This window comes from Acinonyx jubatus, chromosome D1 (genome assembly GCF_027475565.1).
Source record: "Acinonyx jubatus isolate Ajub_Pintada_27869175 chromosome D1, VMU_Ajub_asm_v1.0, whole genome shotgun sequence".
Taxonomy (NCBI): Eukaryota; Metazoa; Chordata; class Mammalia; order Carnivora; family Felidae; genus Acinonyx; species Acinonyx jubatus.
In genome coordinates this window covers 76,321,563-76,338,254 of record NC_069390.1, presented here as the reverse complement: position 1 = coordinate 76,338,254, position 16,692 = coordinate 76,321,563, and the positions used below count along the sequence as shown (strand labels likewise).

General features: G+C 43.5%; 2 protein-coding genes across 7 annotated transcripts in view; both read left to right on the top strand.

The window, feature by feature from the left end:
- The window catches only part of CCDC82 (coiled-coil domain containing 82), a 34,303-nt gene extending 32,215 nt beyond the window's left edge, over nucleotides 1–2,088 (top strand). For 4 of the 5 annotated variants that reach the window (XM_053203835.1, XM_027040071.2, XM_027040070.2 and 1 more), the window contains one exon: nucleotides 2–85. In XM_053203835.1, coding sequence (XP_053059810.1) covers nucleotides 2–85 — 84 coding nt within the window. Of the gene's footprint in view, nucleotide 1; nucleotides 86–1,111 lie in introns of those variants that run through there. The other variant, XM_027040074.2, reaches the window with a different exon arrangement.
- Nucleotides 2,089–5,845: 3,757 nt separating this feature from the next.
- The window catches only part of MAML2 (mastermind like transcriptional coactivator 2), a 344,695-nt gene continuing 333,848 nt past the window's right edge, over nucleotides 5,846–16,692 (top strand). For both annotated transcript variants that reach the window (XM_027040068.2, XM_027040067.2), the window contains exon 1: nucleotides 5,846–7,697. In XM_027040068.2, coding sequence (XP_026895869.2) covers nucleotides 7,194–7,697 — 504 coding nt within the window. In that variant the 5' untranslated portion in view covers nucleotides 5,846–7,193. The remainder of the gene's footprint in view (nucleotides 7,698–16,692) is intronic.

Below are 16,692 nucleotides of genomic sequence, written 5' to 3'. Positions count from 1 at the left end.
GTTTCCTACCACCACAAAAGTCAGGTCATCGGGATCCTCTCTCTCTTCATTGGGAATGGAACCAGAGTTCATAAGAAACCATTAGGTCAGTTAATTCTCCTCAATTGAAGTCAGTATTTTGAACGCTATCGATTGTGAGATTTCTAAATCATCCTGACCCCTCTCTTATCTTGCCCCACCCTGGGTCTTAGCTCTTCATCTTCATTGCTATCACTGGAATTTGGGACCTCATTACCTAACTTATTACAAGACACTAGTAACTAATTGCTATACTATTCTAGAATGGTGTTTTACCATTTTTCTTAAAACACACGTCAGATCAGGTCAATCTCCTACCGTATAACCTTTAGCAGGGTCACATTGCCTGTCACATTATTGCTAAACTCCTTCAGCTAGCATTTCATACATTTTATTCTCTGACCACAAACTCTTTGGTTCAGTCTTCTCTTTCTGTTCCCCTACAAAACCTCAAATTATAGTTAAATTCCATAAAATCTTGTCTTCTCACCGTTGCATGGACTGTTGTCTGCTACAGAAAACTCTCCCCAGCAAATCTTTGCCTATCGAATCCTTTTTCCCAGGACAGCTCAAGTGATTCTCTTTCCCGATCACTTCAACTAACCATGGCTACTCTTCTGAGCCTTCCTAACAGTGTCTATATACTTTGTCATGGCACCAGTGCCATGTACTGGTGTTGTATTGTACACATAGTATTGGTGTACTCCCAGTGAACTCTGGTCTGTTTAGGATCAGGGAAAGAGATTATTTTTGTACCTAGACAGTCATGAGAAAGTATTCAATATATGTTATGTATTCAAACAATTTTTGTTGAGTAAGTTATTGAAGTTGTTATACTTCTATAAATATGATAATAGAAAAATTATATTTTATAAGAACATTATGAGATCAATAATAATGTTCGGTTTGATCTCTTTCCGCTCCTTTATGAGTTAGAAATGCTTATTTGCAATTGTGTCCCTGTTTATAATGAGATTTTTGCTCATGATTATCATGAAATGAACATGTTCCTGTTTGTCTCTGTAGATTGAAAAGGCCTACCTTATCTTCTTTGCTTTGAGTAAAATAACTAGCTTTTTTATTGTATACACAGAAATATGGTCAACTTCAAGAATATCTAAATTTGGCGGATTACTTTCAAGATGAGAAGTTTGACTGAATTGTAACACATTTCCTTCAGAGAAGATTTTATAAATTCCTGTAAATGTGAAGATCATGAGTCTTGTTTCTCTGTATCATGTGACATTTTTATAAATTTTATGTGTATTTTCATGGCAAATATCTTGTTTAAAACATATGTTCATCTTAATTTCCATGAAATGGCACTCACAGTCGAATAAAAGTTTTATCTGCTGTACATAGAAAACATAAGCCTAATAATTTTTAAGTAAGTGTATTTTAAAGTTACAAAACAATGCCTTTATAACAGATGATCATCAAGTGAATGAGCTGTTCATGTTCTGTCACCTTAGTAGACAAATACTGTATTTTAAAAATGAATTTAGATCAACACCTACGTGTATTTATTATTGAATCCCTGCCCAGATCTGTTGATTATCCTTTCCAGTATTAACTGATCTGCACTGATATATTGTTCACTGCTATCATTATCTACACCAGAGGGCCATGGAAGAAACCCAATGTTTCATTCAGTTCAATCCCCTCACCTCAGAAGCAGACTATAGTTTACCCATTCCAAGTAAAGGAACGCTTTTCTCCTTTTCTAAAGTCTCCTTTGGAAACAGATCTCAGGCCGCCACAGTCTTTCAACCCTCACATTCACGAATAATTTCATGGTGTGTTTTTTCATGCTTCATAATGTTCTTTATGTTTTTTATTCGATTTTGTCTACATGCTAATGATTAAGATGTATTTTATTTATTTTTATCCATAACTTTTCCCATATATGGATTTATGTTAGGATCTGAAGATCTCAGAGAGACAAATTCAGCCAAAAATAGTTTAAAAGCATATTTTGGCATCTGCATTGCTTTGCACATTTAAATTTTCTCATCATATAATAAAGTAAAATGGTTTCATAGTGATCAAACGGACCCTGTCTATTCTGTATCTTTAATTCTTAAAAGTAGTGTCACAGTAGGATCTATGTTAATGTGGAATTTTAGATACTTGTTTCTGACCTCCTCAAGTGTTGACTAAACCTGGCTTCATTTACTATGTGGCTCATGCATGGAGTTCAGGGTATGTGCATACACTAAAAAAACTACATCGTATTAAGTCCTTACATAGATTACTTAATATTTTCTGCAGTGAATTCTCTGAAAGTATCCCTATTGTTATTGTAAGCAAAACTAATAGAAAAAGCTCACAAAGTGCTGAGAATACTGATGCTGATGTTTCATGTGAGGAGTGCACACCTTTTTGAAAAGGGTGAAATTGGGGCGCCTGGGTGGCGCAGTCGGTTGAGCGTCCGACTTCAGCCAGGTCACGATCTCGCGGTCCGTGAGTTCGAGCCCCGCGTCAGGCTCTGGGCTGATGGCTCAGAGCCTGGAGCCTGTTTCCGATTCTGTGTCTCCTTCTCTCTCTGCCCCTCCCCCGTTCATGCTCTGTCTCTCTCTGTCCCAAAAATAAATAAACGTTAAAAAATTTAAAAAAAAAAAAAGGGGTGAAATAGATATTTCAGTCACATATCTCAATTCTTACTTCTCTGGCATACGGAAATAATCCTTAACTAAAATGAGGCCACAGTTGAAAGTTGAAGATGCAGTGACAGTGCCCAGAAAGAAGCAAGGCAGAATTGGAGGAAAAGTAATAGTCAAGTTGGAAGGATCGTGAATGACTGGTAAAAAGGAAGGCCAAGGAAAATGAGAGAATTCTCTGTGAAGTGCCTCTAATGACCCTGGAAGCATCACTTCTCATATGTGACACTACAGACAAGTTTGAGACCGCTGAAGAGTGAGCGTTCCTTCCACCGGTAGAGTTTTAAAAATTAATTTATGTATCATTTTAAGTACCATTGTTTAACTTGTAAAAATTAAGGCATCATTGATTAGAGGGACTCAAGAGGGCAGCTGACCCCGTTCCTAGGCAAGGCATCTTGTTGGCGGGAAGAGTTTTCCCTGTTGGAACAGCATTGTGACTCGTGTCGATCAGGAAATGTAAGAAGTAGCTTTGCTAATGTCTGAGGCTACTGCAAATGAGCATGCTTCTTCAGTGGGTGTCTGAAGAATACAAGAAGCTCTTAGGTCTATGGTAACACTAAAAGAATGGCAGAGGGACAGGCTCTCAGGAAATGAGAACGAGCATGGATTAGGGAGACAAAAGCAAGTAGTCCATAAAAAAATGCTGAAAATGTTGAAAAAACTGAAATAACCTTTACAGGTGTTAGGACATAATTATGGTATCATCTCATCATAACCATCTATATCATCGATTTGACATAACACTAAAAAATAGTTTATACACTTAAAACCCCACATGTCTGTGAACTTTTTAGATCTGGGCATTTATTACTGTAGCGTTAGGTGCTTTAGTGTTAGGCAGACATGGTTAGTTGAGATGATGAGGAAGACAGAAACGGACAAGTAAAGGAAAGTAATACTTGAGAGGAAAGGAAAGTAATACTTGAAAGAATTCATATTTGCTACACAGAAGCGTTAGGGTTTTAAGAGAGAACAGTACCATAAACAGGAGGAAAAATAAATACTTTATTGGCAGTTTGATGTAGTTGACCGTGTTTTCTCACTTGTCTGCTCTTGTACTGAGATGAATAGTTGTATTCAATCCTCACTTCTCGAAAGGATTATAGGACTGGCTTGGACTCTAGCAAGGTGAGTAGAGTGTGACTGCAGCTCTGCTACGTTGAGGCACAAAGCCCAGTGGTTAAAAAAGCATAGGTTTGAAATCAGCCTTGAACTAGAGTCCTGCGCTGTGACCTCTAAATCACATGTACTGGAACGAGTAGTTTGATTTCTGTGATCCTCAGTTTCCTCATTTATACATGAGGTTAATAATACTTACCTTCCAAGTTTGTTTGTGGATTAAGGGAGATCTGTGTGAAGTGCTGTGCCTGAGACAGTGATTGTAAATAAACAGTGACTGATATGAATGGAAATGGAGGATGTGCATGATAATGATTTCAGCTTGAAATTAAATGGCTGTGAAGGACAAATGTATACAAAAGACACTCCAAAAAAAGTGACTTACACCACTGAATACAGTATGAAAATCTATTAAATTCTTGCTTGGCAAGTTTTTAATTTCTGTCCCTGTCCAGCATGGAAATCAAAGTTTATATCAGTAAGGAATAGCAGATTTGACTAAGGACTCTGTGTTACTTACTAATGAAAATCAAAGCTACTGCATGACTGTCAAGTGAACCGTAAATTTTAAATTTAAATATTACATTTTCTCTTTTATCAAGTATCATTGCTGAATATAAAGTACCCATAGCAATAGAAGATAATGTCTAATGAATACAGCTTTTTAGAAATCAAATATAAAACGATCAAAACTCCTTCGATTTTTAATGACACCTCATGAGAGAGTGCTCCATCAAATTTGCACTCCTAACAAAAATATATCTCTGCCTATCTCTTCACAAGTAATGAGGAACCTAGCCTTAGAAGGGACAGATAGAAGTATATTCCAATGAAAAGAAAAAAAAAAGTTATATTCCATCAGAGTATACTTGTCCCCAGTTCCAGCAAACATTCCAGAATTTGTGAAAATAAAATGGACTAAAGTAGGCCAGCCTGGTGGGAACTAAACTGTAAATAATCCATTCTTAAAAATGATTGCATTGATGTTACCTATTCATTTCTATCCATAGCTCAGTTTGGAGCTGGAACATGTTCCTGAGATGTGAGAGTTGGTTTAGATTAATGAAGTCCCATTGCTCGAAACCTCAAATTCGAATGACTTCCAAGTTAGGACACACAGCATGTTTATGGTCCTGAGAAGCCCAATATTGTGCTCACTTGAATTTATTCTCCATAGCTGATAATGACAAGCAGAATCCAATATACACTTTTGAGAACTTAAAGGCAGGATCACACGGAGATGAGGGGACAACGGTCTGTGTAAGAGATGTATTTGGTTCATGTTACTAAACTTCTTGAAACTCCACTGCTGCATATTGATTTTCCTCTTTGTATATGTAAACCAGACAGCCATGGAGATCTCAGATCTTGCAGTTGTCAGAGGTCACCTTGTATTTTCAAAGAAAACCTTTTATTGTTTTTTTTCCCCCTAGAACTGGTATTGGTGATTTCATCATCCTAAAATAGTTTATTTCTCCCTACTGGTTTACTTGTAATCACCCAGGTTGACTTACCCAGAGACACACAAAACAGGCAGGCAGGTAGACAAACACACGCCTGCCCCTGTGGAGCTAGCGGTGTGATTTCCTCTGCACCCCTCCCTCCTCCCTCTCCCAACCGGCACACACTCACATGTCTTCCTTATTATACTAATGAACATTTCCTCGGTACTCACCCAGCTCTCACTAGGGTGCTCAGTGGTGTCATTTACAACATATTGAAAAATGAAAACGATATCCTCAGGGGGGCGTAATGTAGGTCTGAAAGGGAAAATACATTCCCTGGCCGGGAATTTCTTAAACATTTAGAGCTGGTGAAGTAGTTGTGTGGAGGTTGGGGAATTTCCCCAGCCTTCCCCACTTAGCCAAGTCAGGCTGAGCTAAGTGAGCCCTACCGAGACGCGCGGGCTTTGGGATTTACCTCTTCAGCCACTGGGAGGCCCTCTGCGTTCCCCTTTCCCCGGTGCCTGGCTGCAATTACTCACTCGTGCAGTGGCACCAGCCTTCCACCAGGGAGCCGCGGATCAGCTCTCCCGCCCGCCCCCTCCCCCCCCCCGCCCCCATCTGCAGCTTGCTGGCTCTCTCTTTCTCCCTCTCTGTCTCACTCTCTCTCTTTCTCTCCCTCTCCTATCGGAGCACAATGAAAGCCTGTGTATCGCCGTGACTCCGGGCAGTGGAGCCAGTGTCAGCAAAGCGGCTAACAACAGACGGGAAAGAGAAAGGAAAATACAAGCTACTTTTTTTTTTTTTTTTTTTTTTCCATCTATAAAGCGGAGCAATACAAGAGATAGAACCACATTGCTTATTGCGAGTCCAGACCCTCAGATCCACTGGCCGGGGATGGAATGTACAAAAGTGGACAGAAAAGTGGCTGGACATGACTCGGTGCAATTTGCTGGAAGTTTGTAAGTTTGACCATCGTTTGTAAATTACTCTCGGAAGAGTTTGTGTCTCTTGATACTGTGTTAGAATAGAGCCGGGGGTGAGGAAGCGTAAGCGGGAAAGAAAAAAATGTGTTGAAGGATCTCTCTCAGTGGCTAGCGACTTCAGACTGCTTTCATTTAAGGCTAGGAAACCTTAGAGGGAATGAGGATTTTACCGGTGATTGGATTAGCCGAAGAAAAAAGCATGGTCCAAAAGTCCAACTACTGACATTGTTAACAATTGAAAAGCGATCTCCCTCTTTGGGGAGAAGACAACATCCTACAGTACCCCAAAGAGGAGAAAACACCGGAGCAAAGGGAAAGGGAGGAAAAATTAAAAGCCAAAAGACAGTCTGTCTTGATTTTGCGTACATTCTGTACATTGACTTTGAAAATTTTCTGAAACAGCACTTTTTTTTCCAACCCGAGGAAAAGTAAAGGCTGCAGGTTACATAGACGTGGTAGAGATGTGTTTCTCTGCAGAAACATCCCCATAAAAATTTTTGTGAAACAACTAGGTGAGGGGGAGTCCAGCTCTCTATTAATACCTCTCTCAATTCCCTTTGCTGCCTGTCTCTGTCTCTGGCTTGACAATCCCTGAATTCTTGCTCTAACCCCCAGATTGTGTGTTTACAAAGTGCCTAGTGGCTCTTGTCAGCGTGGTGGTGGGGGGGAACCCCCCCACCAACTCGGTCCAACTTCTCAAGAGCTGTCAAGTGCAATTAGAGTAAGTTGATAAGGGTTTGTTTCCAGCTAAGCCTCTGCGATTGGTTTCTATTCTGTCTCCTCACCCTCTTTTTACTAACTCCCCTCCCCCACACCTCCACTGCTCCCCCCCCCAACCTCTGAAGACCTCTATTCATGTGGCCCTGAACACTGAGCTCACATTGTCAAAAACAGATTTGCCTGCAGTAGCCAGCACTAGCCTCCTTCCACCTCACCATCCCAGAGGCAGCATTGTGTCCAGTAACATGGGGGACACAGCGCCCCCACAGGCCCCCACAGGAGGGCTAGGGGGGGCCCCTGGGGCGGGGCTCCTTGGAGGGGGCTCAGTCACCCCGAGAGTGCACAGTGCTATCGTGGAGCGCCTCCGGGCTCGGATCGCCGTCTGCCGCCAGCACCACCTGAGCTGTGAAGGACGCTATGAACGTGGTAGGGCTGAGAGCTCAGACCGGGAAAGAGAGAGCACCTTGCAGCTCCTGAGCCTGGTACAGCATGGCCAGGGGGCAAGGAAGGCTGGCAAACATGCCAAGGCCACTGCCACCACGGCGGCCCCTCCACCGCCCCCTGCTGCCCCTCCTACAGCCTCTCAAGCGGCGGCGACAGCGGCCCCACCGCCCCCACCAGACTATCACCATCACCACCAGCAGCACCTGCTCAACAGTAGCAGTAATGGTGGCGGTGGTGGGATCGACGGGGAGCAGCAGTCACAGGCTCCAGCCCCTGGGGACCAGAGGAACTCGGCCCTCATTGCGGTAAGGCAACTGGTTTTCTCGTGACCCTGGCTGTGGTGCGGTGGCCTTTTGTGAGGGTAGAGCGCGCCTTGGCCTGCTGTGGAGTGGACAGCAGTGAAAAGGGCCGAGGCGTTACCTGACTGCCTCCAAGGCCTTTGGGTATGCAGTTCGTAGTCTTACGCATCAAGTTCTGCTGGCGCTCATTCATGGGTCTTCCTGCACTTGCAGGGTATTTCTAAAGCGGTTAAAATCCTGGGTTTCCCACAGGCTCTCTGGAGTCCAGAGGTGGCTCCAACGCTGGCAAGACCTGAGTGGGCCACTGAGGAAGGCCCCGTCTCATAGACCCTCCTGCTTGGCCAGCCAGCTCTGATTAGGCCCAACAGGCCATTCTTCAGCCTGATGTTCATCAAAGCTTTTTCCTTCTTTTCCGATTTCCCCTTCCCTCTTTGAGGTGGCCCCTTCTTGGGTTAAGAGAACATGAGTGGTGATCTAGTCCAACACAGAGAGGTTGCGTGAAGCGTCCCCTCAGTCAAAAGTCAAACTTGGGGGAAACATCCCCAAGACTAGTGAGGCTTTTTCCCTGATTTCCTACAGACTCCCCACTGCCCGCAGCCACACTCCAATCAGGTAGTGCCAGCTGGCGGCATTCATTAAAGGGGCAGCACGAAGGGGCTATTTACATGCTGTCATCCCAGGAAGTACCTTGTCTTCAGCTGCTCCTGGTGACAGCACCTCAAACCTGAAAGTTCTGATTAAGTTTCTGGCTGGAAGTTCTTCCTCAGAGGCACAGACACACCCCATCCCAGAGGGAGTATCCCTTGAATCATTGGCCCTTGGTGCCCGTCCTGGTCAGGTGACTGCCTGCCGTGTGCCGGCTTCCCCTGTAGCTGCTGAGCCAGTGGCCTCTGGGTAGAAGGTGGAGCCCTGCCCTGCCCTGCAGCCCTGCAGGCTTCCTCCATTTCTGAGGTCTGTGGGGCCCTTGAAGTTCAGTGTCCGCTCCCAGCGCAGCTCCGGTTTGCCCAGGCCAGCCCTGATGAAAGTCAGCAACAGGAAATGGCCATGCAAGCCTAAAAGTACTCAGAAAGCCCAAAGGAGAGGCCACCGCGTTGAACTCCTTTTCCAGAGGAACTGAGAAAGAAGCTTGAGAGACAGGACGTCCTCCAGCCAGGCCTCTAGGATGCTTCTTCGTGGCTCCCCCTTATCCCTGGCCTGGGTCTGTGGTGATGAAGTTTCCAGAAATTCTGGGATCTAGGATAGTGGTCTTCTCCCCACCACACACACACACACACACACACACACACGGTTTGCTTGGGATGCCTTGAACTGCCGCTTCTCGGCACCAATTCCAGACAAGCAGGAACTGCTAATACTTACACTGCCCAGTGTGAGCCACTTCATCCTTGAATTCGGTTAACCCGTGGGGTTGTATTAGAGCTTCAAGGCCTAATTCCTTTTCCCTACCACCTGTTCAATGCCCAGCTCTCCCTGGCATTCCCTAAGAGCCCAGTGGGAGTTTGTTTTGTGAAAGAGACATGCTGAAGTGAATGGGGGTGGGGGTGGGGGAGAATTACTCGAACGGAGAGAAGAATGAGGTTTGTATGTATGTGTGTGTCACTGGCATCTGCAGCCAAAAGTATCTAAATGCCTCGATTGTCCCCAGTAAATTTATAATCTGTCTGCAAGTCTCCCAATAATACCGCTTTGTGTGCTTCACAGTCTCCTGGTAAGTGTTTCTGGGGATGATACAGGGAATGAGGCGCCCAGCCTTTTTCAGTGGGGAAGACCCATCTTTGTCCTGGATGCCAAGACTGGATGTGGCACTCACATCCCAGCCTCTGCAAGGAAGGTGGCGTGTCTGCTTCTGGCCATGTTCTTTTGATTTTTGTTGCCTTTTTGGGGGGGGGGGGGTTGGGGACGCACTTTGGGATGCGAAGTGAAACCAAGTTCAGTGGTTATTGCAACCTCACCATAGCAGTATCCATGCTGGCGGGATGGTGAGGGGAACGGTGTCCTGCCTTTCCCGACTGGAGGTTTACCGCTGCAGAAGCCAAAGGTGGCTGTTGTACCACTCCTGTTCTAAGAGAGAGTCTGATTTCCGCCTCGTAACCACCAGCCATGTCCTAAAACATGGCCTTGGAGGAGGCCCCCCTCCGGGCACGGTGATGATGCAAGGGTGCCACATGAGTTAGGAATAAAAAGACCAGTTTATTTCTAACGGTTGCTTTTTCACTGAAAATGGGTGGCATAGCCAAGGTTGATCCACCACCCCCACCCCCCCATTTGGTTATTGGAAATTCCCTTCTCCACTTTAGCTTCTAAATTTGGAGTTTTGTTACTCGGCATGGTGCTCCGAGATGGTGATGCAAGTTGTGTACTAACCTGATAACATTGTGTTGAGAAGGGAGGCCTGGGTATTTGGGAGTGATTCATCTACAGGTCCCACTTCACGTGGGCTCCTCTTATTTTCAGAAACACTTAATTTAAGGGAAATTTTGCACAGAATGAGTGTTAGGATTCTTTCTTAATTTTATTGCTGTGGCCGTAACCGGATTTATTTCTGTCTGGGTGTGCTGGATGTATCACTTTCATAGTTCATTTGTATGTCATAAGTGGCCATAAAGGTCCTTTGGAGGAAGAGAGAGAATATTGATCATCTGAAACCACACGTGCACTGTGTCCTCAGCTGAAATCTCTGTATGCTGCATGCCTGCTTGACTGTAGTCAGTTATATCTGAGTGGGTAAAAGGAGGACTTGTGGTCCATGGGGTAGCGTTGACTGGAAGGTTGTTATACTGCGAGAAATATATAATGTCTGAGTTTTCTCAAGAGTTTGAGTTTCAAGAACAATGCAAGACTAACCTCCAAGCCGGCTCTAATTCTATCCACATCGAGAGCCTAATTCTGCAGCCCTTACTCAGCCAATGTCTTCATTTAGCGCAAGTACAAGTTCAGGGGAAGCCCCATTGCTGCAGAGACTGCAGGAACCGGGCCTTTCGGAGGGCCTGGATTACAGGGCTTTGAGCAGATCTGCATTTCTAACCACTTGGAGCAGGCTGCAGGCACTAAATCATCTGCCGGTGAAGTATGTTTGAATCTTTGAATGAACTGTGAAACTGAATAATTGTTGGTCCATGGAACAGTAAGGTTTAGAGCTTCTGCGGTTCATTATTAATCTTTCCCTTTTGCCTGAGACAGGCTCTTTTTTCTGTTGCATAGACTGTGTTGCTAGGATGGATAGATAAGTGGTTCCAAGTCATCTTTGGCTTTAGAGATTATCTTTTCTCTAATGTAGTGTAGAGGAAAGAAAGCAGATCAGACAAGGAGTCTGCGTCCTCGGTTCTGTGCCTGCTTGATCACCAACCAGCTGGGTGACCTAGGACAAGTTAGTTAGCAGTCATCTGTAAAACAGAAAGAACAATATTGCTGCCCTAGCTTGTTGAGAGAACCAGATGAGTGTGTGTTTCTGAATAGGCTTTGGAAAGAAAAAATAAAGCACTGCGGAAATGCAAGGCGTTATTACTAGTATTACTAATAATAAACCACTAAGCAACGAATCATAATACCAGTTTTTCCAGGGATTAAAAGTATACTTAAGCTTTCAGTTGTCTGTTTTAAATGGTGAAATAGCTTTTATTGTAAATAGAGGGATTGGTATTTCAAATTTAGTGCTGCCAAGATAAAACTGAGTTATCAGTGTATTTAAGTGCTCCTGAAGGTCCCCGGGAAATCCCAGTTAAAATGTGCATTGTTGTGAAAGTGATTAGGGTCTTTGGGTGCATGTCCTTTACGGGCCCCTGCATGGACCAGAGCAGCTTTGGAAAGGTGTGCCCACCAGAGCATCTAAGGAGCATTAGAAAAGTCGTTTGCACAAATGGCATGGGAAAGTTAAATATTTTGTCAACAATAGTCTAAAATGTTAATTGTTAGCCTAAGAAAGTCAAACAGGTTAAATCATTGCCAGAGTTCCCTGGTTATTTTTAACTGATGATACTCAAGTTTCTAATTGACAATTCACAATCTGAGAGCTGTAAGTAGGGGATTGAGAACAGGAACAGTTCATTGGCCAGATCTGGGTGTCTGTAGCTGTCTCCATGATAAATAACCTCCCCAGCACAGTGATAGGAGTGTGTACATTATTTATATATGCAGCCATCATTTCCTGAAGAACTGACTCTATTTTTGTTCTGTTTTCCAGAACAAAGTAATAAAGGGAGAGTTCTTATCTATCCAGGACCTTCCTACTACTTCTTTCAAGTAAATATAATTATCAGATCTCACAAAGCAAACGAGTTCAAGTGGAGAGAGAAGTTGGTGCAATCCTTTATCAAAAATGGACAGAAAGCTTGCTTTGACAGCAAGGGCTGTTATTATGTCAACTACGATGCCTCGCTTGTTTGGGTCAGTGTTTGTTTCCAGAAGGCATGTGTGTTCTTTGTTAGGTAGTGTTTTCTAAACCTTCAAGTTCTGCACCTTACAGTTTAATACTGTGTGGCTCCCCTCTGCCTGTAAACCTTTTGTGAGTACAAACATGGGTTTTCTGATATTCCAAGACACGATAATTAAGTACGACTAAAAGAGTGGCTGGGATTAGCTGTTCTTGATTTTAATTGTTGTTGTTGTGTGTTTGTTTTTAGTATTTAATCTCAAAAAACCTGGACGGAAATTTTAAACAATCCTCAGTGCTGCCACGCATGCAACTAAGCCATTTTGAATGGATTCCACGACTTCCTTGTTCTTTAATCCTGTCCCTTATATATGTTCATAGGCTGGATCGTGTTTAGTGAAAACAATTCCAAATTCTTTCTTCTGCATTTTCATGCTAATTTCCCTCACACCCTCACAGGCTCTGTGGGAGAATAGACAGAAATGCAGCTAAAGACATAGACCCCTGCTCGCTCACCAGTCTAGTGGGCAAATGAAGACCACGTCAATAAAGTAACAGTAAAAGCACCAGCTAGGTAGAATGGACCAAAACTGATGTAGAAAATCAGAAGAAAAGAGGAATAAACATTTATTGAGTCCTAGAATGTGCCAGGCACGTTTATTTTATATTTTATGTAACGCCTTCAAAATAAAAAAATAAAAAATACCCAGTGAGCAAGCAACATTGGCCCCACTTCACAAATAAGGAAACTGAGGCTTAGAAAAACAGTAAAAGGAAGAATTTGGTGCATAGATTTTCCATTTCATCCTGTGTTCAGATCCCATTTCACACCTGCTGGCTTTATGAGCTTAGGGAAATAATGTTATTCTTTTTGGGCATTCGTTGGTAGCATCATCTGGATAACAAGCCTTGTGTTCTTTAGCAGAGTGGTCAACACCGGGCCTGACACACAGTAGGTGCTCAAAACGAGAGTAGTGTTAATGGTTGGTGGGAGAGAGATTCAACCCCAGGCCAGGGGGAGCTTTGTGTGGGTCACCAGCAGGGCCTGGGGCTTGGGGGGTGGGGGGGGGGAGAGTGTGGAAACGTGGAATGGGGTAGCTGAGTGAAGACGGGTGTGAACGTGAGGTGTGGGACAGAGCAGAGCCTGACTGACACAGTTGGGTGTGAGTAGTGGGATGGCGGGGGAGGGCAGGTGGGGCTGATCCATTTCCTGGAGGGTCTGAAGCTCTGGAAAGAGTAAATCAGTAGCCCTGGAAAATGGTAGAGCAAGGAGGGCTCAGAGGAGTCAGCATCTCTGAAGCAATAATAATCCTTCATACACTTGAAGACAAGTATTACATTTCCCCTCCAGCAGCCTCTTCTCATAGCACATTGCCTAAGTGTTCTGTATTACCTATCTTCAAGTCCCTTGAGCTGCTTAATGCCTTGCTATTTACACACTTCTCTTATTCCCAGTGAGTTATATACAGCATGACATGGCCTTTGGCATTGAAAGGAGATGGTTTTAAAAGCGCAATAGCTAGACACAGAAGAGAAACTACAAGAGGCATAACCAACTACAGACGTCTCTCCTCCCAGGCTCCCTAGGCCTTCCAGTGCCAGTAAGAATTGCCCTGTGGGTAAAAGTGTCTTCTCTTGATGTGTAAACTTATCTTCCCAACAAATGAGTTTGCTTGTTTATGAATTTGGAAAAGGTCTTTTCATTAAAAAAAAAAAAATGATGATGAGCAGAAACTTATGAGAAGCTGTGACTCCAGATAGCCTTTGAGATTTACTTACCCTCCTGCTTGCTTGCTTTTTAATGCAGATGTGTTCCGTATCTTTACCTTGCCCTAAGGCTCAGTTTCCTCTATTTGGTCCATGTTCATATGGCACAGGGAAGGCACCTGATGGACTAGATGGCGGAGGAGAAAAGCCAAACACTTTCTTCCCTCCTTGACTGAAGGCATGATGTCAGGATGCTGACCATAGCAAATGGGCTCTCTCTCTGTGGCTGCCAGCTTTGACCCTTCCCTATGCTTATCTGAGGGGCAGATGTGAAAGAATCAAAGCTGTTCCATTTCCTTATGGAGGGGATGAACAGAGATGATCACATGTTCTCCACAAGTCTTGAAAAAGGCCAGAGAGTTGGGCCCTACCTTAGCTGAAGGAATGGCTGTGAAAGTGGGCAAATACCAATATTTACATGTACTGTGCTCTCCATGAGTCTTAATGATTTTAGCAAAGGTCCTGAAATTTTATATCAAGATTGTGGACATGGGAGCTATATAAAGTTTGAAGGAATTATCTCTTAATTCAACAAAGACTGGTTTTGCAGTAATTCTGTGGCATGAAAGTTCATGTATCCATGATGAGCAATTTGATATAGCCTTTGCCCTCTTAGTATTTACAGCTGAAAGGGGTGGGGATAGGGTTGGAAATAGAGGTGTGAAAGTTGGCTTAAGGAGGCAAGGCGGCATTTTTGCCGTTAAGAGCCTGGGATCAGGGGTGAGATTACCTGGTTTCACATCACAACTCCACCACTTGATAGCTATGTCTTCTTGATCCCATTAAACTCTCCCGCCTCAGTTTCCTCAGCTGTAAAATGGAATGATAGTATTAGATCGACTTCGGGTTGTTGATTAAATGAGGTTAATTGCCTAGCACCTGGTAGAGTCTCAGTAAAATTTTGCTGTCGTTATTAATGTGAAAAGGGACATACCTGAGTCAGATTCGTGGTTTTTTCCAGCTCAGGAGTCCATCATCAGAATGTGTCAGAGATGTTTTGTGGGAGGCCATGACTTGTCTCTTTAATATTAATTAAAACGGTTAGTGATGGATGCCATATCATCCAGTTTCCCTAAATAGTTTAATATGGAGATGTCATAAGCATGGGTTTAATAGTGTTCTTCTTGAGAATAGGATCAATTAATATCTCTTCCATTCCTGGGATTTGAGGACCTCTGATCTAGAACTTGACTGGAGTGTTTATGTGACTTCTTCTGGAACAGAGGCTGGGTCTCCATTCAGTTGCCTCACAAATGTGGCACATAGGCTCTGTGGGTAAATGAGAAATTTAAGCCATCCATTGAGAGTTTGGAATTGTTAGAACTGAGGAGTCCAAATTTACCAACTCAATTGAATTATTAATTCAGACTGATGAATAATTCTTAAGTGAATCTGGTCACAGAGTCACCAAGAGTTAGAGGCTCCCTGCTGTGGAGATTTAAAATTCTGCTTTTGAAAGCCAGATCCCTGGCTCACGTCGCTAAGGAATCCGTGAACTCAGTGCCACTGCAGATGAACGGCGGTGGCAGAGTTTGCCCTCTCCCCAGCCCTGACCTGGAGTGTGTGCAAAATTTCACACCACAATATGATCCTGAGCTGAGAATCTCTTCTTTGCTCAGTACCCCTTGAAGGTTGATTCCATAAGAAACAGGAGGACAATGTTGCCGAGGCTTCAAAGCAAGCTCTGGAGAGGATAATTCTTAATCCAAAGCATGACGTTTCTCTGAGGAAGTGACGGAATAAGAATAGGAATCATCTTGGGTGGATGATGTTTGGACACGGGTGGATTTATTGGTTTTAACTCAGAGCAAAGAATGTAGTCAAAAAAATTTTTTTGGTAGTGTGTTTATTCCCCATCGTTTAAACTTAATCCCCCTTGTCCTCTTGAAGCATAATATTCTTAGGAAATGTAGTGTCAAACTCATGCCAAGTTTGTTTTGTTTTATACTGTTTTAACAGCATTCTTGCTAACTGAGTTGTCGTGGCAGGTCTGTATGTTGATAGAGAATCATTAACATTGTCGTTTTAAAAATTCTCTTCTGTCAGAAGTGTGGCCGAATTTTATTTGTGGACCTTTCCCAGCAACACTGATATCTGTCACCCGCGTGAGGCCTGACACCTCAAATTTCCTCAGTGTTCCACAAAGTTCTCTTCAGGTGGTTCTGATGGATGTGAGTGGAAAGTTAATTATGTGCCTGGGTTTGGTTTTGTTTGTTTTGGGTTTTGTTTTTGTTTTTTGTTTTTTCCTCTTCAGAAAATTTGCTTCAGGCAAAAGTTTGCTACCACTTCTAATAACTTGCCAGGAGTCTTTTGGACACACGGTATAATCTCTTAGAGCCATGGTAACCGAAGTGCAGAGAAGTGGCTTAATTGAATACGGTATGTACCTGCACTGTGTCTTCGGAATGATGATTGCCTTACTGAAATGAATGTACCCTGCTCATTTCTGGAGGTCTCTAGAGTCTAAATTATGTAAAAATAAAAGCATTCCCTGGCTAAGCAGCTGAGAAACTAAGGTTTTTGTTGCTGTTGTTCACCTAAGTGGACCGATACTTGCTGAACCAGCTAAGGCTTGCTCATTTGATTGCCACACTGCACCATGTAATTTCAGACAGCAAAAAGTATGTGCTGGTGGTATTATCCCATTTGGTTGTTTCACAGAGGTGTTGAAAAAGTACAAAGTACAAACAGAAGAGTAAACAGGAAAGAGCAGCGGTCCTCCTGACGGAGACAACAGGCAGAGGCAATGGTTCCGTGAAGTTTGCGCCCAAGTCCTGTAGCCACCGCACCAAAGAGAGCTTCCTTTTCTCACTTAGATTCTTTGCATGTGGATCTGTTTGCAGGCTCAGGCCCCCAGAGAGAGAT